Here is a 27,600-nt window from a genome sequence, read left to right as displayed (position 1 = left end):
TATAGACCAGACAAAAGAAGCACAGAATAGACAAAAAGGAGTATAGAATAGACAAAAAGTAGTATAGACCAGACAAAAAGAAGTATAGATCAGACAAAAAGGAGTATAGCCCAGACAAAAAGGAGCATACACCAGACAAAAAGGAGTATAGACCAGACAATAGGGAGCATAAAACAGACAAAAAGTAGTATGGACCAGACAAAAAGGAGCATAGAACAGACAAAATGGAGTAAGAACAGACAAAAAGGAAGTATAGAACACACAAAAAGGAGCATAGAACACACAAAAAGGGGTATAGACAAGACAAAAAAGAGTATAGACCAGACAAAAAGGGGCATAAACCAGAAAACAGGGGTATAGAATAGACAAAAATGAGCATAGACCAGACAAAAAGGAGCATAGAACAGACAAAAGGAGCATAAAACTAACAAAAAGAAGCATAGACAAGACAAAAAGGGATACAGACCAGACAAAAAGAAGTATAGACCAGACAAAAAGGAGTATAGACCAGACAAAAGAAGCACAGAATAGACAAAAAGGAGTATAGAATAGACAAAAAAGAGTATAGACCAGACAAAAAGTAGTATAGAGCAGACAAAAAGGAGCATAGACCAGACAAAAAGGTCTATAGACCAGACAAAAAAGAGTATAGACCAGACAAAAAGTAGTATAGAGCAGACAAAAAGGAGCATAGACCAGACAAAAAGGAGCATAGAACAGATAAAAAGGGGCAAAAACCAGTCAAAAGGGAGTATAGACCAGAAAAAGGGAGTATAGACAAGACAAAAACGGGCATAAACAAGACATAAGAGGGTATACACCAGACAAAAAGTAGTATGGATCAGATAAAAAGGGGTTTAGAACAGACAAAACAGGAGCATGGACCAGACAAAAAGAAACACAAACCAGACAAAAAGTGATATAGACCAGACGAAAAGGAGTATAGACCAGACAAAAAGGAGTATAGACCAGACAAAAAGGAGTATAGACCAGACAAAAAGGAGTATATTACAGAGAAAAAGGAACATAGACCAGACAAAAAGGAATAAAGATGAGACAAAAGGAGCATACATCAGACAAAAAGCAGTATCAAACAGAAAAAAGGAGTATAGAACAGACAAAAAGGGGTATATTACAGAGAAAAAGGAACATAGACCAGACAAAAAGGAATAAAGATGAGACAAAAGGAGCATACATCAGACAAAAAGCAGTATCAAACAGAAAAAAGGAGTATAGAACAGACAAAATGGGGTATATACCAGACAAAAAGGAGTATAGAAAAGACAAAAAGGGGCATAAACCAGACAAAACGTAGTATAGACCAGACGAAAAGCAGTATAGACTAGACGAAAAGGAGTTTAGAACAGACAAAAAGGAGTATAGACAAGACAAAAAGGGGTATAAACCAGACATATGAGGGTATAGACCAGACGAAAAGGAGTATAGACCAGACGAAAAGGAGTATAGACCAGACAAAAAGGAGTATATTACAGAGAAAAAGGAACATAGACCAGACAAAAAGGAATAAAGATGAGACAAAAGGAGCATACATCAGACAAAAAGCAGTATCAAACAGAAAAAAGGAGTATAGAACAGACAAAAAGGGGTATATTACAGAGAAAAAGGAACATAGACCAGACAAAAAGGAATAAAGATGAGACAAAAGGAGCATACATCAGACAAAAAGCAGTATCAAACAGAAACAAGGAGTATAGAACAGACAAAATGGGGTATATACCAGACAAAAAGGAGTATAGAAAAGACAAAAAGGGGCATAAACCAGACAAAACGTAGTATAGACCAGACGAAAAGCAGTATAGACTAGACGAAAAGGAGTTTAGAACAGACAAAAAGGAGTATATACCAGACAAAAGTGGGTATAGACCTGACAAAAAGGAGTATGGACCAGATAAAAAGGGATATAGAACAGAAAAAACAGGATCGAAGGACAGACGAAAAAGGGTATATAGCAAACAAAAATGTGCATTAACCAGAAAAAAAAGGAGCATAGAACAGACAAAAAGGGGCATAAACCAGTCAAAAGGGAATATAGACCAGAAAAAAGGAGTAAAGATAAGACAAAAACGGGCATAAACCAGACAAAAGAGGGTATAGACCAGACAAAAACAAGTATGGACCAGATAAAAAGGGGTATAGGACAAAATAATAGCATGGACCAGATAAAAAGGGGTATAGAACAGACAAAATAGTAGCATGGACCAGACAAAAAGAAACACAGACCAGACAAAAAGGGATATAGACCAGACAAAATGGAGTATAGACCAGACGAAAAGGAGCATAAACCAGACAAAAAGTAGTATAGACCAGACAAAAGGAAGCACAGACCAGACAAAAAGGGATATAGACAAGACAAAAAGGGATGTAGACCAGACATAAGGGGGTATAGACCAGATAAAAAGGGGAATATACCAAACAAAAGTGGGTATAGATCAGACAAAAAAGATTACAGACAAGACAAAAATGGGCATAAACCACACATAAGGGGGTATAGACAAGACGAAAAGGAGTATAGACCAGACAAAAAGGAGCATAGAACAGACAAAAAGGAGTATAGACCAGACAAAAAGGAGTATATACCAAACAAAAAGGAGTACATAACAGACAAAAAGGAATATATCACAGACAAAAAGGAGTATGGACCAGACAAAAAGCAGAATAGACAAGACGAAAAGGAGTTTAGACCAGACAAAAAGGAGTATGGACCAGATAAAAAGGGGTATAGAACAGACAAAACAGGATCGTAGACCAGACGAAAAAGGGGAATATAACAGACAAAAAGGGGTATAAACCAGACAAAAAGGAGCATAGAACATACAAAAAGGAGTTAAGACCAGACAAAAAGGAGCAGGGAACAGACAAAATGGGGCATAAACCAGTCAAAAGGAAATATAGACCAGAAAAAAGTAGTATAGACAAGACAAAAACGGGCATAACCAGACATAACAGGATATAGACCAGACAAAAAGGAGTATGGACCAGATAAAAAGGGGTATAGAACAGACAAAATAGGAGCATGGACCAGACAAAAAGAAAAACAGACCAGACAAAAAGGGATATAGACTAGACAAAATGGAGTATAGATCAGACAAAAAGGAGTATGGACCAGATAAAAAGGGGTATAGAACAGACAAAACAGGAGCATGGACCAGACAAAAAGAAAAACAGACCAGACAAAAAGGGATATAGACTAGACAAAATGGAGTATAGATCAGACAAAAAGGATCATAAACCAGACAAAAAGTAGTATAGACCAGACAAAAAGGGGCATAAACCAGACAAAAAGGAGTATATGCCTGACAAAAAGGAGCAGGGAACACACAAAAAGCAGTTAAGACCAGACAAAAAGGAGTATATACCAGACAAAAAGGAGCATAGAACAGACAAAAAGGAGTATAGACCAGACAAAAAGGAGTATATACCAAACAAAAAGGAGTATATAACAGGCAAAAAGGAGTATACAACAGACAAAAAGGAGTTAAGACCAGACAAAAAGGAGCATAGAACAGACAAAAAGTAGTATAGACCAGACAAAAAGGAGTATATACCAAACAAAAAGGAGTATATACCAAACAAAAAGGAGTATACAACAGACAAAAAGGAGTTAAGACCTAACAAAAAGCAGAATAGACAAGACGAAAAGGAGTTAAGAAAAATGTACAACGTACATTAACGTAATTTATAAAAAGTGGTAAAAACCACGTTTCGTAACCACTGTCTCGGGGTTCACAGAAAAATATCTACTAGCCAAATAGGCAATCAAATAGCGAATGATTTGGAAAAATCGAATTATCTTTGAGACCTTTCTTTGTTCGTTGACGGAATAAAGCCATGTGCTAATGGAAGGGAGTTATCCAGATATTTGTTAGGGAGACAGATTCAGATTAAGATTGATGAAGTTCTATATTCCACTGATCGGCTTATAAATATATTCATACGAGTGCGTACTGAGTTTAATATAAACGAAACACCGTGCGAAAAGGAATTTTATTACCATCTCATGAATAAAAAAACCATTGACCCGTTGATTAATTATAAAATCAATAAATACTTTGATTAGCTATATGACCTTAAAGATACTGACATACTGTCATCTTTGATTATCCATCATCATTACAAGGTATTCGTCGTAAATTAAGAAATATGCAATTTAATAAGAGTTTGATCGATCAATTCATATAACGATAAGTAACAGTGATTTACCTATAAGCTGTCATACCGAGGTTAGCAAACACCCACACGATAAAACTACCGGTACTTATACAGAGACCTTACGATAAACTTACATTTACTAAACCGTCAACACCCTAATTGTTGGTTACTTGCTGAAAGTAGAAACATTGATTACTGTTGTGGCTGTTGTTGTTGTTGTTGTTGTGTTTTTTGTTTTTTTAAAGGTATATATGTTTATTTTATTTATTTACTTATTTATTTATATATTTATCTATCTATCTATTTTTCATTTCATGGCATGATTCGGTCTCGGTTCTGATGAACTGCCGGGAATATTTTCAATATTTGTTCTTCTAATTCATCAATTCGTCTGACAATCAACAGTTTTGATTTATTTGTCTCTTTGGAATAAACATAGATATTATGAAACATCACTCAATGCATTAAAATTGTTGCAATAGTCTTATCGCGGAAAACATACGCTGAAAATGTCGTTATAATGCATATATTTACAACAATATTGAGTTGATGTACAGTATAAACGTTTCCCCTTAAGCAATAATTCAGTTTTACATTGTCAGAGGATTTACAAAAAAAAAAAAATGAGTCTGTTTCAAATGCGCTTGGCAATAAGTAGAGTACATGTTTATCCTAAATAATTAGGATGCATCATAGATTTGTTGGACTATCTGGGATCCGTCAGTAAATAGTAGTTTACCAGCACCAGCCCAGTTATAAGTATTGGAATTATATATCGAAGGTTTAAGAACATTAAAATGAGGCTGAACATATATCAAACATAGATGGAGATTTTACAACCATCATTAATCAATACAGTTCTTGTCTTGTCTTTTAAGGCAACCGTATCTTGTTATATGTTAATAAGACTACAAAAATAGTCAGCATATTCCGAACCGTTGCCAATATTCATAAAACCTTAAACGCAGAAATAATTAACTCGACTCAGGTTGACTAATAATAATCTCGGCTATTCGCTTTTGAAATCGATTAAATGCAAATCAAATGCATCAGTCAGTAGCAACCTTCCGGAGATGGTACCAACCGATCGCGAGCATAGTTCTATACATCTTTGCTAACCAAGGGTCAGTGAAATGGAGCTTAGCGTAGAGTTTGGTTTGTTTTTGTTTAACGGTCTATTAACAGCCAGGGTCATTTAAGGACGTGCCAGGTTTTGGAGGTGGCGGAAAGCCGGAGTACCCGGAGAAAAAACCACCGGCCTACAGTCAGTACCTGGCAACTGCCCCACGTAGGTTTCGAACTCGCAATCCAGAGGTGGAGGGCTAGTGGTAAAGTGTCGGGACACCTTAACCACTCGGCCACCGCGGCCCCATCTTAGCGTAGAGTAACCCCTGGTTAGCGAAGATGAGTTCTCTACGGATGCTTTCCCTTGCAACCATTTGATATTAATTCAAACGCGCAAGATAGCATATACATGTAACGTTATTTTCAATAATATGCGATATAATGATAAGAAGTATTTCTCCTGGGTCGGAGTGTGATATTAAAACTCGCTATGCTATTACTAAACAAAATAGATATATATTAATTGATCAGGTGATTAAAATAGAAAAGACGGTCATTGTAAATTGTCACTGCATGGTTCCATTGCAGTATAAAAAATCGCTTGATTTTAATGGAATTGCCTAAGGGGTTAGGGTATCGAATACTGATGCGCAAAGTCGTAACATCGAGTTGAAAAAGATATACACATATTATTGGCGCAATAATAATATACCCAGCTTTCCCGCGGTTGATGCACGAAACTGAGATAACCGTTTAAATTTGAACGTTTCCACTACTCTTGTCTAGATATAATATAATACAAATCAATTAAGTCCATTGTGGTACTCTATGGAAAAGACAATCTACCAAATCATTGCGTTGTCGTGCTGTGTTGGGACTTCCAACTCCCTGTAAAAAGCATACAACTTTAAATACTTACGACTATTAAATAGGAGTTTAATAGATCACTTTTTCAAATATCTAGTAACATTTATAAAACAAAAAGACGGATATATAAAATTCTCCCTACCTTCAGTAATATAGGATACAAGGATTATACTGATAAATACATCTTGATCGCTAAAAATAGTAACAGTGACCTTAACCTTGACCTAAAACCGCTGGAACTCGTACTTGATCTGAAGTTACTTATACTTAAGTTACATACCAATGTCCACAAACATACCTTGAAGCATGGCTGACATGGTTTCACATTTCACTCATCTCAAAACAGAAGAATAACTGAATTATGATCCCAAAAAAATGCAAATTATGAAGAAAAAAAATCTAACAGTGATTCTAGAAAATTTAACACAGAAAATAATCTCAAAATATGCATCACAACTGTTTGCCGATTCGATGCCTATATTATAGCATTTATTACAGTATTGGATGCCAAAGTGGAATCGCTTGTCATTGCCGTACTGACCAAAACAGCTCTCGTGCAATGATGAGCATAGGAGATATCATCTCTCCCGTGTAGTACTCATAAGTTAATATTAGCACGAAAGGTTATTGGTTTTTAGATATAATACCCGTATCCTTTCGAGCTGATACATTTACGAACGTTTACCTAATTAATGCTCTTAGTACATAATGAAGTATATATATACACATATATATATGATCTATCAATTGTAGGAGATGGATTCGTTACAAGATAAGGCGTGACAAAATATCTCCAAATCTAATGAAATAATTTTAAAGAAATATATGACGAGTATTAATAATAATATTTCCGTGTGTATAGTAGCTGTTTGGATCATCATGGCACTATCCATCCTTACTTTGAATGCAAAAGGAAGCACCTCATTTTTGCGCTGCATGTAGGGCGTAAGAATTGTACCTGCTGCCCCCATTGCATGATCGTAAGAGGCGACTAAATATGGGATTTTATATTTTCTCTTCTTTCCGAACAACTCTCTCTTACCTAATGTCTCCATTGACAATGCCTCACTTTTGGCCTTTAGTTGAGCGTTTGCCCCTGTGAGGAAGGCTTTGGGTTCTGCCCCCTTGCCGAGACATACCAGAGTTTTTAAAAGTGGTAGTTGGTACTCCTGCTTGGCGCTCAGCATACTGGGAGTGGGACTGCTGGTTCGCCCGTTGTCAGCATAATGTGACTGGGTGGGTTGTCCTGCTGGGTGTCTTCGGCAGTATGCTTCAGTGAGCTAGCACTTAACATCGGCAAAAATTCCGGCCTATCACAAGGACACTCAACACAAACATACCGCAGCCTCCAAAAACACACATAGGCACTCACCACACGCATGCATGTCGCATGCACGGGAGGCCGTCCTTAAATGACCTTAGCTGTCAATAGAACGTTAAACAAATAAAACCATAACCAAACCATCATCTAATCTTCATTTTGTATAAACAACATACTTACATCGAACAAGTACGACATAGCCCTCTTCTGTGATGTTCGTCTCTCAAGGAACTGTAATGAGTTTCTGAATAGTATTCACGAAAATGTCGACACCTATCCAGTTATCACGGACGCGAACTATGTAGATATTTGTTTTGGATCCAGAGGTCTCATATTCCTGGTTAACAAAACAAAACTTTGTTACGCCATAGAAGGAATTGATATCAACCTATCGAAATATATTATCAGATTAATTATTCATCGATTTAACTCTGCGCCTCTTTATTTGATTGGTGTTTACATGCCAAGTGACGATGATATCGTCCTCGTTAACCAAACGATGACTACAACCAGACGTTAACTACCGCCTGACAATAACTACAACCAGACGATAACTACCGCCTGACGATAACTACCTCCTGACGATAACTACAACCAGACGATAACAACTACCGCCTGGCGATAACTACCGCCTAACGATAACTACCGTGTGACGATAACTACCGCCTGACGATAACTACCGCCTGACGATAACTACCGCCTGACGATAACTACAACCAGACGATAACTACAACCAGACGATAACTACCTCCTGACGATAACTACCGCCTGACAATAACTACCTCCTGACGATAACTACCTCCTGACGATAACTACAACCAGACGATAACTACCGCCTGACGATAACTACCTCCTGACGATAACTACGCCTGACGATAACTACCTCCTGACGATAACTACGCCTGACGATAACTACCTCCTGACGATAACTACGCCAGACGATAACTACCGCCTGACGATAACTACCTCCTGACGATAACTACAACCAGACGATAACTACCTCCTGACGAAAACTACAACCAGACGATAACTACCGCCTGTTGATAACTACCGCCTGACGATAACTACCTCCTAACGATAACTACAACCAGACGATATCTACCGCCTGACGATAACTACCTCCTGACGATAACTACAACCAGACGATAACTACAACCAGACGATAACTACAACCAGACGATAACTACCGCCTGACGATAACTACCTCCTGACAATAACTACAACCAGACGATAACTACCGCCTGACGATAACTACCTCCTGACGATAACTACAACCAGACGATAACAACTACCGCCTAACGATAACTACCGTGTGACGATAACTACCGCCTGTTGATAACTACCGCCTGACGATAACTACCTCCTAACGATAACTACAACCAGACGATATCTACCGCCTGACGATAACTACCTCCTGACGATAACTACAACCAGACGATAACTACAACCAGACGATAACTACAACCAGACGATAACTACCGCCTGACGATAACTACCTCCTGACAATAACTACAACCAGACGATAACTACCGCCTGACGATAACTACCTCCTGACGATAACTACAACCAGACGATAACAACTACCGCCTGTTGATAACTACCGCCTGACGATAAGTACATGTACCTCCTCACGATAACTACCGCACGACGATAACTACCGCCTGCTGAAAACTACCGCCTGACGATAACTTCCGCGTGACTATAATTACAACCTTACGATAACTACCGCCTGACGATAACTACAACCAGACGATAACTACCGCCTGACGATAACAACCGCCTGACGATAACTACCTCCTGCTGAAAACTACGCCTGACGATAACTACCGTCTGACGATAACTACCGCACGACGATAACTACCGCCTGCTGAAAACTACCGCCGGACGATAACTTCCGCGTGACAATAACTGCAACCTTACGATATCTACCGCCTGACGTTAACTACCGCCTGACAATAACTACAACCAGACGATAACTACCGTCTGACGATAACTACCGCACGACGATAACTACCGCCTGCTGAAAACTACCGCCTGACGATAACCTCCGCGTGACAATCACTACCACCTCACGATATCTACCGCCTGACGTTAACTACCGCCTGACAATAACTACAACCAGACGATAACTACCGCCTGACGATAACTACCGCCTGACGATAACTACCACCTGAATCTGGACAGGCTGAGGGAGCCGTTTGAAAAATGGCGTTCAGAGCGAGGAATTCGGCGATGTTTTCACGGATTATTGTGTTTTGGATGTAACGATCCGTATTGAGTGACACGGTAGGTTATAGATGAATGCTTGCCGATGACGGTAGTATATAGAATGTACCGTGTCAGTTTGAATAAACGTGTTTTTAGTCGATTAAGCGAGATGGGGTACCGTTTCGTTTGTGGCAGAGTTACCAACCTTCTGTATTACACAGTACACATACCACTGATATCATTTTTTTTTTAATTCTCATTTTCTATGCAAGCGCCTGTGACAACGATATGTCCAGCGCCGTGCCGTTGCATGGTATGACGTCACAATAGTTCCATGTCGAGTCCGGAGTAAGGCAAGGTGGTGTTTTATCTACCTTTCTCTATCAAAAGATTATTGACAACCTTGTTGATTGCTTTGGAAAAAGTAAATATGTTGCCTACATTGATAAAGTAAAAACTGGGAAATCAACTTTGGCAGATGACATTACCTTTGTCATCACTTTTCTGCGTTCGCTACAAAACCTGTTGAACCGTTGTCAGGAATACAGCATAAAACAGAAGCTTGAGTTTAATGATTGGAAGTGTAAAATTTTGGTAATTGGTAACTATATTCTAAAGAATCCGAAAAGATACGGACTCTAATCTAACATATCCTTGGGAGCTCCCACTCCCAAACTAACCTGATTACACTCATTTCGTCCAAATTGACTAACACAGAATGCATGCGAGAGAGGTTGAAAAACCCTACATTCTGTCGTCGGTAAAGTTCCCATCGTTAAAACAAATATATACAAGAAAGTCGTTTTACCGTCCGTCTACTCTTTTTTTTATATTTCTTTTATTTTTTAAACAATTTGCATGATAAACGACAAACAGGTTACATTTCACAAGTAAAATTATATCATAACTCGCTCACAAATTGTCTTCAATTTCTCATTTGAACAGTTTAACTGATCACGCTGATACTTATGTTAGATCCAACCCACCTTACATTTACACTCGCATACAACATGAAGACATATAGAAACGGACAAAACACAAAGAAACAGCAGAACAAAAACACAACACATATAAAAGAGCTATAGCAAAGAAAGAGAGAGAAAAAGGGGGGTGTAGGGGGGGGGGGGGGTGTGGGGGGGGGGGGGGGGGGGGGGTTGATGGAAAAGATAGGGAAGAGAGGGGGATATGAAGGTGAGAGATGGTCAGACTTTCGGTTTATATATTAAAAACGTAGTTTTGTTGTTGTTGTTTTTTTCAACCTTTTCAATCAGACAAGTTCAACAAGTTTTAACCATTTTTTCCATTCATTATTAAAAACATTCAGGCACTGTTCACCTTTTCCCTGAGCAATGTACTTTTGGACTTTGTAATAATCTTTAATTAAATTTACCAATGCCATAACATTTAATGATTTATGAGCACACCTGGTTTGGTACATTATTGTTTAAGAGTTAAAATAATTTCATTATCAACTTTATTATAAATGCCGATATGTTTAAATAATCGAAAAATCAGAGCTTGTTTATTAATTGCAAAAGGAATAGTAATGATCTCTAAAAGTGATTCAAAATTGAACAAAGATTGTTGAACTTCATCACGTTCCCATAAAATATGGGTGATTGTCTCCCTGTCACCATTACAGAATGTACAGTTAGGATTATTTGTTTGGCCAATCTTGTAAATAAAAGCATTAGTGGTTAATATGTGATGATTAATTCTAAACTGTAGCCATTGTAATTTTGTATTTTTTGTTGTTTTAAATGGGAGAGAGTATATCTTTTTCCATGTGTAACGGGGTGTAATTTGTCTTAAAATGATGACAATGCCGCTGGGTTCGTTTGATTTCAAAGGTTTTATTATTACTCAAAAACCCACGTTCTGAAACATACATAAATAAAACATAATTAGTTTCATTCACAAACCACACATCTGTCATACAACAATAGTTCACGCGTACAATTACATATAAATGAATAATATTTCCAACACAACGTTAACACGATAAAATATCACAGATAATGACGATTACTTGGTAATATAAAATCACACACTTACAACACGTATAGTGCATCAACGTGAGGCTAAACACTGCTCACTTCCATGATCGTCATATACCGCACAACAGATGTAAACTACAATAATAAAGTATAGTTTTCACACTTGTACAATAGTTTCAATATGAACACTATTACATTTATAAAAATATCTCTGCTGTACGATAACCGTGTACAGTACATATACGTATATTTATTCAAAGTATTAAAAATATGGAAAACATGATCTTATCACTTATAACTTTCAAATATCATTCTTACAGAAACAGAAACAGGGCAAAACAACTAAAGAAGGATATCAAACTTACCAATACAGGAATACGACTCTATATGGTGACAGATGAATTCGAAGACCTAGCTCCGGCTTCAATGACGTCGAAATTCAAATGTACCGAAACACAAAGAAACAAAGACTAAAACCACAGATAGGAACTTTCAACCAATCAAACAACTTTGTCACAGTCACATGTCACGTTCGTCAGTGAAATATACTCACAGGTACAAAGACATACACATACCAATATACAAACACGCGCACGGGATCGCCGGTCACGAATATATATACGCACGCACGCAGGTAAAAGGTCACGAGGGCCTTATACCTCAATAATAAATACCTTACATATTTATTATATTTTATTAATAATTATCACACATGTACATGTATACATTTCACAAATATCAAACACTTTATTAAAAATAACCCTATTACATACTCCCCCTGGTTCGAAAAAGACGTCCTCGTCTTAAAACAAGTTGGGAAATATCTTACTTATCATAAATACAAAATCTAGTCATGTGCATTATGCATCAAATACGTTACTAAATATCACAATGTCACAAATCATACGTACATTCAAATAAAAATCAAAAGAAAAGAGCGCGAATATGAAAGTTTAAGAAAAACACATATCTATTTAAAACATGTAGAATAAAACAGTCCAGCTGGAAACAATATATCTAACAAATCACATCTCCACATACGATTCTAACGAGAGCATCTGATACTCGAACAGGAGCGAGTACTCCACGCTCACCCAGACGTTGTAAATACTCTGCTCTCGTGAACCAATCCGATGAAATCCCTTGACATAATTGGTTCATCACGAACTCTCCTGACTGCTGCCACAAAGGAGGCTGCCTAGCTCTAGTAGATCTTCTAGGAGCTGGCGTTGGTACCCGTGGTGCAATTGGTGCTACCACATCTTGATCATCCTGGACTGAAACACCCCCAGTCTCATCATTCCCCGAGACTTGGTCGTCACCAGGCGGAGCTTCGTCCACTGCCACAGTCGGATGACAGTCGTCACCATCAACAGACTGGGCAGACTCTTGTCTATCAGACGCCGGAGTATCCTCCTTGGGATGTGAAGGTATCCCATTCTCCAATTCTGATAGCGGGCCCTCTACAGGATCATCAATGACGACTGATCAGTCGACATCTTCATCGGAGTCGCTGTCTGCGGTCTCCAAAGTAACACTATTCTCCTCCTCTGGCTTGGTCAATGTCCTCTTTATTGTTGTTGACTCCGGTTTCTCATCAAAACTCACTTCATCTGTGTCATGCAGGAAATCGATGGGCAAGAGCAAATTGCGGTGCAATGTCTTTTCTTTTCCTTCTCCATTACACTTGCGGACGACATAGACAGGCACATCTGGATTAGGCTGACGAATCACGACGTATTCATCATCTTCCCATTTGTCGGAGATCTTGTGCTTTCCTTCAAATGCCATAATCCGAACTAGAACTCTGTCTCCATCTTGTAAAGCAACTGCTCTAGCCTTCCTGTCGTAATTCCTCTTCTGGTGTTCTGCGGCTGTAGACGTAAACCGTCTTGCAGAGTCATACGCATTCTTCAGGTTCTCGCGAAGAGACGATACAAACTTGGACAATGGTTGATGCTTCCCTCCAATGTCTATTCCGAATGCCAAGTCGATGGGTAACCTAGGTTGTCTACCAAACATCAGAAAGAATGGAGAATAGCCTGTGCTATCGTGCCGTATGCTGTTGTATGCATGAACAAGAGGACCGACGTGCCTTTTCCAGTCTCCTTTATCCTTCGGGTCCAAAGTACCCAACATCCCTAGCAACGTCCGGTTAAACCTCTCACAGCTTCCATTACCCATTGGGTGGTACGGCGTAGTCCTACTCTTCTTGATGTTGGCTATAGCGCATAACTGGTGAATTAAGTTTCCAACAAAATTGGCACCTTGATCAGAGTGTATACGTCTAGGCATTCCGTAATGTACAACAAAGTTGTAGAAAAATGCCTCAGCTGTAGTTTTAGCGGTTTGATTTTTCGTAGGAATGGCTTGTGCGTACTTGGTAAAGTGATCCGTCACAACCAGTATATGCTGAAATCCTCCTTTAGATGACTCCAAGGTAAGGAAATCCATACACACTAGCTCCAGTGGCTGGGTTGTCTGGATATTCACTAATGGCGCTTTCTGAGTAACTGCCTTCCTAAATATACAGCGTCGACACTTTTTCACCCATCTCTCCACGTCCTGAGTCATTCCTGGCCAATAAAAACGTTCCTGAATAACTGACAATGTCCTATCACGTCCAGGGTGTCCGACAGAATTGTGAAGTCCATATAAGGCTTGTTTCCGAAAAGCAGGAGGTAATATCAGCTGTTTTCTGGATGTACCATCTTCTATGACTTCTCGATAAATCACCCCCTTATCGATCTTTAATCTGTCAAAGGAACGTAACAAAGTTTGCTGATCAGGATCTAACTGTCTTCTATCTGGCCTCTGGTTATTCCGAACATAGAATAACATCTGCCGGAGTACTGGATCTCTGTCCTGAGCTCGTCTCCAATCTCTAGAAGTCATCTCCTGAATATCCTGACCAGAGTCCATGAATTGCTCATCAATGACTGAAGTAGACATGGAAACGGTCTCAATCCAGGCTACTGGCTGTTGTACTGCACCGCAAATTGCCTTGACAGAATCCAAAGGGATATCCTTAACAGATGTAGACTCCTCAATGTGGGATGGCAGTCTAGACATAATGTCAGTTAATGTGTCTTGGTCAGTGCAAAATATCAACTACCCAACTAAGAATAGATAAACCGACAAATAAAGAACCAATGCAGCAAAAGATTTACTAAGTATACAAAGATACTAACCTTTCTACAGCGGGTAAGCAGGGCAGGTACAGGTAGAAGTTTCCATGCTCACATTCACGATTCAGATCCACACATTTTACGAATAATACAGGAATAAACACATGACAACACTAAATTCCAAATAGAATACACGAATAAACACATAAATAACCCATGCTATAATGAATGAGTCACTGACTAATATCCTTTCCCGTCATAAAGTTCAATTTAGTTCGAAATGAAAACGTAAGTCCATTCACATGTGTGCCACCATCAACATCCGGTTTCACATATCGGTGTCACCTTCCCATAGTACCATGATGAAAATTTCCGGGTGCAAAAGTTCCGGACCAAACTGGAATTCGACGATCACGTCAGGCAAGTGCAAACCCTCCGGTCTCCGGACCCTCAGTCTAACGGAGTGGTCCCTACATGGGCGCCATTTGTAACGGGGTGTAATTTGTCTTAAAATGATGACAATGCCGCTGGGTTCGTTTGATTTCAAAGGTTTTATTATTACTCAAAAACCCACGTTCTGAAACATACATAAATAAAACATAATTAGTTTCATTCACAAACCATACATCTGTCATACAACAATAGTTCACGCGTACAATTACATATACATGAATATTATTTCCAATACAACGTTAACACGATAAAATATCACAGATAATGACGATTACTTGGTAATATAAAATCACACACTTACAACACGTATAGTGCATCAACGTGAGGCTAAACACTGCTCACTTCCATGATCGTCATATACCGCACAACAGATGTAAACTACAATAATAAAGTATAGTTTTCACACTTGTACAATAGTTTCAATATGAACACTATTACATTTATAAAAATATCTCTGCTGTACGATAACCGTGTACAGTACATATACGTATATTTATTCAAAGTATTAAAAATATGGAAAACATGATCTTATCACTTATAACTTTCAAATATCATTCTTACAGAAACAGAAACAGGGCAAAACAACTAAAGAAGGATATCAAACTTACCAATACAGGAATACGACTCTATATGGTGACAGATGAATTCGAAGACCTAGCTCCGGCTTCAATGACGTCGAAATTCAAATGTACCGAAACACAAAGAAACAAAGACTAAAACCACAGATAAGAACTTTCAACCAATCAAACAACTTTGTCACAGTCACATGTCACGTTCGTCAGTGAAATATACTCACAGGTACAAAGACATACACATACCAATATACAAACACGCGCACGGGATCGCCGGTAACGAATATATATACGCACGCACGCAGGTAAAAGGTCACGAGGGCCTTATACCTCAATAATAAATACCTTACATATTTATTATATTTTATTAATAATTATCATACATGAACATGTATACATTTCACAAATATCAAACACTTTATTAAAAATAACCCTATTACACATGCATCATTATTAAAATCAAATATATTTCCCCACTTATTTTGGGCTAAACAAATGTTTTCCTGTTTTATAAGTAGTTTGTAAAAATCTTGAGACCCTTTTAAAAAAAAAAATTAATTTCTAAATCTAATGGGATGATCGGGTATTGTGGGGTTCTATTTAGGATAGGATAGTTTTTAAGGAACTTTTTATGCTTCTTATTACTCCACGATGTTGTAAATAGTTAGCTATGTTCCCATATATATTGCAAAATTCTTTAAATGAAAAGAAAGAACCATCACTTTTATCCTTAATTAGATCATTAATTATAATTATTCCTTTCTTAAACCAATTATATTTTTATTATACCATAACGGTGATTTAATAATAGAATAACCATCTTTCTTATATATTTCTTCTCTTACTCTAAGATTATTTCAAGCTTTAAAATCATCCACCCAAAAACATTTGTACAACAAGTCAAAATTTGGTCAAGATATTTCCTTCCAGAAACAGCAAAAAGGTTAAGGTTTATTCGGGTCTTCAGAATTTCTAACCATTTCTCTTTTGAATTGAAGATCCTTCTTATCCATCCTATCTTTAAAGAATCAATAAAAGCTATCAAATTAACCATTTTAAGGCCACCATCAGTTCGTCTACTCTTTATGGATGCGAACAATGGGTTCATCTTACTGTCATTTCCAGGATTGCACATTTTCAACACTACGCCGTTAAGTGTAGACTTTGGCTCACTACGCCGTTAAGTGTAGACTTTGGCTCGCCGTTAAGTGTAGACTTTGGCTTACTACGCCGTTCAGTGTAGACTTTGGCTCACTACGCCGTTAGGTGTAGACTTTGGCTCACTACGCCGTTAGGTGTAGACTTTGGCTCACTACGCCGTTAAGTGTAGACTTTGGCTCGCCGTTAAGTGTAGACTTTGGCTCACTACGCCGTTAGGTGTAGACTTTGGCTCACTACGCCGTTAAGTGTAGACTTTGGCTCACTACGCCGTTAAGTGTAGACTTTGGCTCACTACGCCGTTAAGTGTAGACTTTGGCTCACTACGCCGTTAAGTGTAGACTTTGGCTCGCCGTTAAGTGTAGACTTTGGCTCACTACGCCGTTAAGTGTAGACTTTGGCTCGCCGTTAAGTGTAGACTTTGGCTTACTACGCCGTTAAGTGTAGACTTTGGCTTACTACGCCGTTAAGTGTAGACTTTGGCTCACTACGCCGTTAAGTGTAGACTTTGGCTCGCCGTTAAGTGTAGACTTTGGCTCGCCGTTAAGTGTAGACTTTGGCTCACTACGCCGTTAAGTGTAGACTTTGGCTCGCCGTTAAGTGTAGACTTTGGCTTACTACGCCGTTAAGTGTAGACTTTGGCTCACTACGCCGTTAAGTGTAGACTTTGGCTCGCCGTTAGGTGTAGACTTTGGCTCGCCGTTAAGTGTAGACTTTGGCTCACTACGCCGTTAAGTGTAGACTTTGGCTCGCCGTTAAGTGTAGACTTTGGCTTACTACGCCGTTAAGTGTAGACTTTGGCTTACTACGCCGTGAAGTGTAGACTTTGGCTCACTACGCCGTTAAGTGTAGACTTTGGCTCGCCGTTAAGTGTAGACTTTGGCTCGCCGTTAAGTGTAGACTTTGGCTCACTACGCCGTTAAGTGTAGACTTTGGCTCGCCGTTAAGTGTAGACTTTGGCTTACTACGCCGTTAAGTGTAGACTTTGGCTCACTACGCCGTTAAGTGTAGACTTTGGCTTACTACGCCGTTAAGTGTAGACTTTGGCTCACTACGCCGTTAAGTGTAGACTTTGGCTCACTACGCCGTTAAGTGTAGACTTTGGCTCGCCGTTAAGTGTAGACTTTGGCTCACTACGCCGTTAAGTGTAGACTTTGGCTCGCCGTTAAGTGTAGACTTTGGCTTACTACGCCGTTAAGTGTAGACTTTGGCTTACTACGCCGTTAAGTGTAGACTTTGGCTCGCCGTTAAGTGTAGACTTTGGCTTACTACGCCGTTAAGTGTAGACTTTGGCTTACTACGCCGTTAAGTGTAGACTTTGGCTCGCCGTTAAGTGTAGACTTTGGCTCACTACGCCGTTAAGTGTAGACTTTGGCTCGCCGTTAAGTGTAGACTTTGGCTTACTACGCCGTTAAGTGTAGACTTTGGCTTACTACGCCGTTAAGTGTAGACTTTGGCTCACTACGCCGTTAGGTGTAGACTTTGGCTCACTACACCGTTAAGTGTAGACTTTGGCTCACTACACCGTTAAGTGTAGACTTTGGCTCACTACGCCGTTAAGTGTAGACTTTGGCTCACTACGCCGTTAGGTGTAGACTTTGGCTCACTACACCGTTAAGTGTAGACTTTGGCTTACTACGCCGTTAAGTGTAGACTTTGGCTCACTACGCCGTTAAGTGTAGACTTTGGCTCACTACGCCGTTAGGTGTAGACTTTGGCTCACTACACCGTTAGGTGTAGACTTTGGCTTACTACGCCGTTCAGTGTAGACTTTGGCTCACTACGCCGTTAGGTGTAGACTTTGGCTCACTACGCCGTTAGGTGTAGACTTTGGCTCACTACGTCGTTAAGTGTAGACTTTGGCTCACTACGCCGTTAGGTGTAGACTTTGGCTCACTACGTCGTTAAGTGTAGACTTTGGCTCACTACGCCGTTAGGTGTAGACTTTGGCTCACTACACCGTTAGGTGTAGACTTTGGCTTACTACGCCGTTAGGTGTAGACTTTGGCTCACTACACCGTTAGGTGTAGACTTTGGCTTACTACGCCGTTCAGTGTAGACTTTGGCTCACTACGCCGTTAGGTGTAGACTTTGGCTCACTACGTCGTTAAGTGTAGACTTTGGCTTACTACGCCGTTCAGTGTAGACTTTGGCTCACTACGCCGTTAGGTGTAGACTTTGGCTCACTACGTCGTTAAGTGTAGACTTTGGCTTGCCGTTAGGTGTAGACTTTGGCTCACTACGCCGTTAGGTGTAGACTTTGGCTCACTACGCCGTTAAGTGTAGACTTTGGCTCACTACGCCGTTAGGTGTAGACTTTGGCTCACTACGCCGTTAGGTGTAGACTTTGGCTCGCCGTTAGGTGTAGACTTTGGCTCGCCGTTAAGTGTAGACTTTGGCTCACTACGCCGTTAGGTGTAGACTTTGGCTCGCCGTTAGGTGTATACTTTGGCTCGCCGTTAAGTGTAGACTTTGGCTCACTACGCCGTTAGGTGTAGACTTTGGCTCACTACGCCGTTAGGTGTAGACTTTGGCTCACTACGCCGTTAAGTGTAGACTTTGGCTCGCCGTTAGGTGTAGACTTTGGCTCACTACGCCGTTAAGTGTAGACTTTGGCTCACTACACCGTTAAGTGTAGACTTTGGCTCGCCGTTAGGTGTAGACTTTGGCTCACTACACCGTTAAGTGTAGACTTTGGCTCACTACGCCGTTAGGTGTAGACTTTGTTCTTTAACAAGGTCAGATATCGCCATAGTTGGCCTTTTTATGATCTCAGCCGAAATCAATCAGAGAATACTGTTGTTTCTTAAAAAAAAATATTGCAATGAGACAATCTTATTTGACGTTTGTTTTCATATATTGCAGTGCTGGCTAGAAATTCCACAATTAATCTTACTAATACATAATAAACGTTCTCCGGAGATACAATATTGTTTTTTAGTTGGGAGCAAATCTACGGTCATATAAACTACTGTCCAAGCTTCAATGGAAACGTATAATGAACTCCTCTATGAGGTCCTATTTTTTTCGTTCCTCAAGGAGCGTATGGTAAATGATTAAGGTTACTCCATATGTTCCCTGTTTGCACTACCAACATATTTTGTCGGTAATCTGGGTCCACACTGCTCACAGACGTTTGACAGCGCTGCAGTTCATCCATCTCTGCCCCGTGTGTACAAACCAAACATATTCTAAGACAAAACTTTATGAACGATATTCTAACCGAATTAGGCACCAATGTTCGTATGTTAATTGAGAGCATTTATTGTATCTCCTTAACTCTTAGCTCACAGGAATCCTTTTCACAGATGACACGGTCCAAAGACAATTTCTGATGAAGTCTGCTCGATTTGTTGTACGCGCTATGCATTGGTATTTGTAATATAGTGACTGTCAATCACTTTGACTGATTCCAGTGGCGGAGGAATTTATTTCTGTAATTTTCCTTACCGCACTGGCAGCTTAATGTATTAATATTTAGTTTTTTCGCTTTTGTTTGTCGAATTCTTGTATTCAAACATCTCTTTCATGAGGCATTAAAGTATGATGATGATGATATTGAGAAAACAGAATAGTTGGATGTATTATAAACAAGATTTAAATTATTTGTTAAATGATATATTTAAGAAGTGTTTCGCTTTCCCACATTTAATAACTTACAATCACAAGTTGCATTTGATAATGATGATACACATTTCGACCATTGCGTTTATAAACATAATATACTGCAGAACTTTTAAAAATGCTTCGAGCCATGAAATAAATCAAATTTTGTCGCCCGGTTAGTGAGTATGTCTGGGCGGCTATAGGTAATATCTTAGGGGCCATGTACACAGAAGATCAGTTAAAAACCTAATCAGCCTTATATTGTTACTCAAGATAAATTTCACAGAAATAAATTCGTAGTATGCTTAATGTTTCTTGCAGACCTTGCTTTTCTCATGCAATTTTCTAAACTGTCGGGCAAGATATTTTGCACAAACAAACAATATGTTATAATAAAAAGGCTCTTTATGATTCCAGTCCGTTTGTTTTTAACAGCTGTATCTACCTCGCATGTTTTTCATAATTAAGATTCAGCTTTACAAATTATATGTCGAAAGAAGCGCCATGATGCCTGATATTATAAGATCAAGATATTTCTGTTGCATTTGATCAAGCTATCTCCGCTAAAAAGGATCACAGTAGTAATTTTTAGGCTAGTTGAACATGTCTGTAGTAGGAATACTTTTAATTTTCGGAATTTTTAATTTTCCGGAAATTTCTGATCGGTATTGGTTCCGGAAGTCGGATAATCAGTCACACCTGGCATGGTGATATAGCTTGCAACATCATCCCTCCGACCCAACCATTTTAAATATATTTTGTGTCTGTTGTATTTGATACTGCTCATAGGTTTCTTTGGTGTTTTTTTAAAACATGGACAACGGCAATGCATTCAGTGGACAAGTGTGTTGGACATTCTGCGGAGGTGTAGTGGCCAAACCTCGATGACTTTCGGTAAATCGTTGCCGTTTTTCGTCCTGGTTGAATTTAAGTGTGGTATTCAGTGGGCTCGAATAATTTGTCTATCAAAACCTGCTTAAGTGATAATTACTGGCTCGATTGTTTTCCCGGAGCTATACCTTTTATTACTTGCAGGGTTGAGGTTATTCCGAATTTCCTGACGACCGTTCTACGTAGATAGGTCAGAATATCTAACATACAGAAAACGAGAAATTTGTCTGACACATCCTCAGGTCGGCGTATGAACAACATTTACTCCCATTTCCTTCAACCTGATACATACAAGAGATACATCGATTAAAAGGTAACATTATATTTCATTAGTTACATGTACATCTTTTACCCACCGGTTATTGTTTATCCGTCCAATTTCAAAGCTAACACCACAGCCAATCACGCCTCGTCGCAAAAGGACTTTTGTCCTATCTGTTTATGTTGAAATCTCGCGAGATCTTGTGTGCTGGAGATGACAGCCATCTTCAAAACTTTGTTGAAAACTGGATTGAAAAGATTGTGGACGGATATATTTAGTGACCTGTGGTAAGTAAGTAAAATATGTATGTAAGCTGATAAAATAGTGTCTTACCTTTTTAATCGATGTATACATTGTATGTGCCAGATTGAAGGAAATAAGAGGAAATGTTGTTCAAACGCCAAACTTAGGATAGGTCGGAAAACAAATTGTTCGTTTTTGTGTTGGTCGAGTTCTGATGCTTAATCGCCACAATGCAGTTTTGAAGGCGATATTAACATCAGAACCCTTCGGATTAGGTTGAAGTTTGTATTTAGGTTGTGCTATCAGGAGCGGAGCCATGTAAAATCTATTTATTTAACACTACATGTATCATAGCAGATGGTGCATATTGTTGAACGTTTGGCACGAGTAAAGATAAAAACAAAAATCTGCTATATACCTTAATTATGACAAAGCATGAGATTTTCTTTATATTACATTTTGAATGAGGCCTTCAAATGCTTTTATCAATTGTTTTCTTTACCTGTTTACTAGAAGTAGTTAGGCCAATCCGACCGAGTCAGTCGATCATTTCTAAATATTATTACGCTACAAAATATAGTTCCACATGTAAAAACTCCATTTCGTGTTTTTCAATTCCTCAAACACAATATTTTATCTAATGTTAATGTAAACAGTGTATTTGGATAGTCCGTCTAGTATTACTACGCATATACCAAAGCGACTGATTGAAAGTATTGACTGCCAAACCTTATATTTTCATTTCACTTCATTTAAAAGTGCTTATAGCTGTACTTTTTTACGGTGAGTTTATTATACTTCCGGAAATGTTTAATTATAGCTAAAATCGAGCTCATACCATAAAAATACTCTATCTATATAATGTTTACAGGCTTGGGTTTTCTCGGTTGATATGTGTAAATGTTGTTACACGTAGATAGCCGAATTGAGTCATGCGGGTGCAATATTCTGCTTATATCTATATCTTGTAGACATACCGAATGGTAATGTTATTGTTTTGTACTGGTTAAGATTGTTTACAAAACACGAATGGAAACACTTTTCAAAATTAAGGAAAAGTCTTTCCATTACCTGATAATATTAGATTTTACCTTCATCTCAACGTACCTAATATTCAGACATAAATGCTAACTCCAGTGAACTTTTTTTTTCAACGAAAGGCTATCACCGCGTCGGAACTGGTGAGCTCACTTTAGCGCGAAATTCATGAAATAAATTTCGTTAGATAAGACCAATGTTTTGTTTTTCCACCAGTACCTGGTTTGTTTTTCAGCTGAGAAATGACAAATACATACATGAGATACACGAGCTTGATCGTATAAAGGTTCACCTATCTTGATATGAAGACATGTGGACATACGAAGGTATCTAATTAATAAGAATCTCAACAACTCGCCATACGGATTTCTTTCTTACTTACAAATACGTGTAAGGTTTATCGACACGTTAACACATGTTGTAGGATATGAATAGGCAAATTAATTCTATGTTCAATATTAGCACCCGCTTCATCAATAAGCAAGAGAGGAAACAAACCCTCATGGTTCATGTTTACACTTCTGGCAAATATCTATAACTAATATACTTCGATAACGTATGGCTCACGGCCTTACCATGTTTTACGTTTTTCCTAACATTTCGACCATATATCTGTGTTTTTCCTGGATAAAACGAACTATCTTCTTCCTCTTTAATCATTAATGTGCATGCACAATCCAAACCAGTAAATCAGTCATGAAATCTAAATGTAGATCATTAAATGTTTTGATGTATAGGCGATAAGAATAGAATTAAATTATCCCATCGTTTGCATAAATCACGTTTTTATGGTGGCCTATTTCTGCCATCGTGTTATTTTAGGTCGCGTTACGGTAACACGAGATAATTATGTCGACAAGTCGTGTTTTTATGACGACCTGTCGCGATAACTCATCACGACCGGTCAAGTAAGGTTATCGCGGATCTCGACTTAAAATGAACGTTTGCCAAGGTATGCCATCTACTTAACGTTGATGAGATAAGTTATAAATGGACACCCAGCCGTTTCGGAACGACTTGGGCTTTACACTGATATCATTACGTATGACTGACAGGGAACAGTTGCTCTGACCTAAAGTACAAATGTAATGAACTTCAAATGTGTGGGTTTTTTTATCCTGTAATATTCAAACAATGATATCAACTTGTAATTATTCATTCAGACTAATAACTTATTTACCAAGTGCTGTATCAGCTAAGGCACAGTCGCTACCGTTACCAAACGGGAAAGGCACGAACCAAAGTCATTAAGATGTGTTTATCTATGAAATATTTTATCCCTCGACTATAGTACCTCTTCCTATATTTCTATATAGATGACAAAGGGCCTTGCCAAACCCCTGTGACAGTAACAAATGGTTTGGGCTGAAGCGGTCATACTCTAGATATGTTGACAATATAGCAATTAAACTGGGCTTATTTATTAAAGCCATACATAAAAAAACTCCGTTTCCCCTGTGCATGGATATTTGTCTCCCACCCCCTCCACTTTGACACCCAAATCCACCTTATCCCGTTCACGAGTTCTCCCTGACACTCATTAAAAATCGCCCTTATCTAACATCCGATATATACACATGTATACATAGGAAATTATAAAATTGGAAATTTGAAACACTTTTGATCAGTAAAGCATGAGAACTTTAATATTGGTTTTGAAGATAATTATAAACGTTTCCAAATGGTTTTGGCTATATCGTGTACTGGCCATAATTGAATAGACTACTATTAAAATATGTATGATGTCATAATTGACAACCAAGCTGTTATTCAGGAAGTTATATCTTATTACCAAAACTATTGTTGTACAAAGCATCTGAAGATTGAAGAAAATTACTTCCGATTGTATTACATGTATACAATGTATGTGGACCGTGGGTTGGAAATGTGCCAAAACTATGTGCTTTTTTATGTCTCTGAATTGTCCTAAAACCTTAAAAATATTATTTGACACCCTACTGAAAATTACGATCACGCAAAAATTAAATTCAACTGCGATAGCCACCATTTTGCCGCTCGGATCCAATTGGTTGAGCGCAAGATTTGTAATCAGGCGCCCTGTGCTCGACCCGTCGATACAAAATGGTTACGTAGAACTGTTATTTTTTTCACAATATTAGAAGTCTGAAAAATCCGCACAACTTGCTAATAGTTTCGTATTACATGGAAGTAAATGTATATCTTTGTTATTATCTTACAGAAAGATGAACGGAAATCACTGTAATGGAGCTCGTTGGAGCTACATTGACCACACTCCTTAGGCTCCGAGGATAGGATACTGTTAAAAATGTCATAGTATGAAACTCTTATCTCATGGATATAATGTCAATCAAGTTTGAATGATTTCCAGTAGAAAAGAAACTAAATATAACCAAAAGTATCATTTCCCTATATAAACTTTGCTCCCTCCCCTGGGGCAAATGTGGAGTCTGGGGGTCATGAAATTCACAATTTTGATAAAGCACCTCAAGACCCTTCCATTTATGAAGAGTATTTGATTCCAGCATATCTGGATCTGGAGAAGATTTTTTTTTTAATTTTAGCCCATTTGATCCCTTTTAGCCCCGCCCCTCAGAGCCCCTGGGGTGAGAACCTTATAACTAATAATTCTGGTGCATATTTCACCAAAGAAATTCCTGCAAAATTTCATTGAAATTAGATCAGCGGTTTTTGAGAAGAAGTTGAAAATGTCAATTATTTACAGAAGCACGACGGACGACGACTTTGTCAAAAATGACAAATGACGGCGGATGAAAACAGATGAGAAATGGTCACCTACGTTTACTCAGGTGAACTAAAAAGAGTTGCACAATATTAGTTATATAAACAGAGAAGAAAATAAATGTACCTCTATATTTGGATATGGTGGTAATAGGCAAGATGAATATTTTATTGTGTCAGTTAAGAAATGGTGCCAACCAACTTAACTAGATTTTCCTTATTGTATCTGTGGATGTCAAAAAGAAATTTCTCCCATATCTTCTTTGAATGCCCATTATATACTGATGAAAGGCAAAAGTTTATACACAGAATGAGTATTTGTTGGAGTGCATGAGTTTATCAATGCTACCAGAAGGTTAAAGATTTTAAAATGTTATTCATGTAATTTATTTTATTTTGATATTCATCCATTACAATATAATAGTGTTACTATATAACATAATTTGTAAAATAATCATATACGTGCTCCTGAGTGGGTTGACCAATGGGCGACTAATGCCTATATGGACGCTTCAGGGTCATAACACTCATCCAATTGTACATGCAGGATTATATCGCAAATTATTCATATCATTGTAATGAGAGATGATTTATTTTTCTAAATCACTATTCATTTTTTTGTTTTTGTGTCTTTGTTGGGTTTTTTTACAGGGCGTATTAGGCTCATTCCTTTAACGCAAAATTGTGCCGATTATTAGGGCACATCTGGGAAACAAAGTCGTGGCGCCCAGGGAAGGCTCGATGATATGGAAAAATCGATCAAGAGAACAATGCTCAGTTTTCCTCATTAAGTAATAATCACAGAAGATAGATCCGGTAACCGGTTCAAATTTTCGGAAATTATACAAATCAAATTTAAATTTAACAAATCATTTCTAAATCATAATATTGGATTTGAAAACGACCATAACTGTAATTACTTCAGCAGATATAATATTAAATTGTAAAAACAAAATTGCGGTATCAAGATAATTATGTGGTGGCCGCAATATATTTTCGCATGGCATAAAAAACATACTCTAATGTGAGCCTAATACGATTCCGTAGTTTTTGATATGTCTTTAATCAATTCATATATGTATGTATTTCGTATTATATATACGTGTGTAAAGCCCGAGACGTTCCGAAACAGCTGGGTGTATATTTATAACGTAAGTAGATGGCATATCTGGGCAAAAACACTTTTTAGGTCGAGATCCGCGATAACCTAACTTGACCGGTCGTGATAACTTATCGCGACAGGTCGTCATAATAATACGACTTGCCGTGTTAATAACACGACTTGTCGACATAATTATCTCGACAAGTCGTGTTACCGTAACGCGACCTAAAATAACACGATGGCAGAAATATGCCACCATACGTTATACATTTTAGTCTCAAACATAATTAAAACAATTTCCTGATATAAGATATGTCATCCAATACTAACATATTTTTAGACACTTCAATTACTTGGACTTCAATACAATTGGATATGAACAAAAGTCGTTAAGATTCGTAACAATTGATCATTTGAAATTCTCTTTAAATCAGATATTAAATCATTTTAAATGTCAGGATAATAGCTTTAATTTATTAGACAAAAATATGTAAATGCATATCTGATATTTTTTTCTTCTCAAATACACTTGACGTAAAAAGGAAACAACATGTACATTTTACAATTGCGATTATGTCAAATTAAGGAAGAATGTCCTTAAAGTATAACGTGGTTACAGAGATAATCGTTCTTAAGTTCAGAAACTTTAACTACTAGTCCGATTTCATTTTTTTTTCTCATTTCAACAAAATATGGAAATTTGAACATTTTTGCAAAACAATGGAGAGATAAATGAATAAATAAGAAGCACATTGCCTGGAACGAAATAATAAAACCCTCAATACAGTGATAGATTAT

At 38.1% G+C, this 27,600-nt stretch overlaps 1 protein-coding gene and 1 long non-coding RNA gene across 2 annotated transcripts; one reads left to right on the top strand and one right to left on the bottom strand.

Moving 5' to 3' along the window:
- The first annotated feature begins 1,530 nt into the window (after nucleotides 1-1,530).
- On the top strand, nucleotides 1,531-2,765 carry LOC117328325 (protein pxr-1-like). The gene is made up of 2 exons (XM_033885850.1): nucleotides 1,531-1,790; nucleotides 2,504-2,765. The coding sequence occupies exons 1-2, from the start codon at nucleotides 1,531-1,533 to the stop codon at nucleotides 2,763-2,765; spliced, it is 522 nt and encodes a 173-aa protein (XP_033741741.1).
- Nucleotides 2,766-15,288: 12,523 nt separating this feature from the next.
- On the bottom strand, nucleotides 15,289-15,795 carry LOC117328551. Its single transcript, XR_004532977.1, has 2 exons — nucleotides 15,511-15,795; nucleotides 15,289-15,333 (listed from the first exon to the last, which is right to left on the bottom strand). It is a non-coding gene; the product is annotated as an uncharacterized LOC117328551 (long non-coding RNA).
- Between the last annotated feature and the right edge of the window lie 11,805 nt (nucleotides 15,796-27,600).

Source organism: Pecten maximus, chromosome 5, assembly GCF_902652985.1.
Source record: "Pecten maximus chromosome 5, xPecMax1.1, whole genome shotgun sequence".
Taxonomy (NCBI): Eukaryota; Metazoa; Mollusca; class Bivalvia; order Pectinida; family Pectinidae; genus Pecten; species Pecten maximus.
This window is presented reverse-complemented; position numbering and strand designations above follow the sequence as displayed.

Excerpts from the sequence above, each read along its gene's own strand:
- LOC117328325 (XM_033885850.1), top strand. The coding sequence starts at position 1,531 with ATGAGACAAAAGGAGCATACATCAGACAAAAAGCAGTATCAAACAGAA. Across the intron at positions 1,791-2,503 it reads GGGCATAAACCAGACAAAAC|GGGGTATAGACAAGACGAAA; the intron begins GTAGTATAGACC and ends ACCACACATAAG.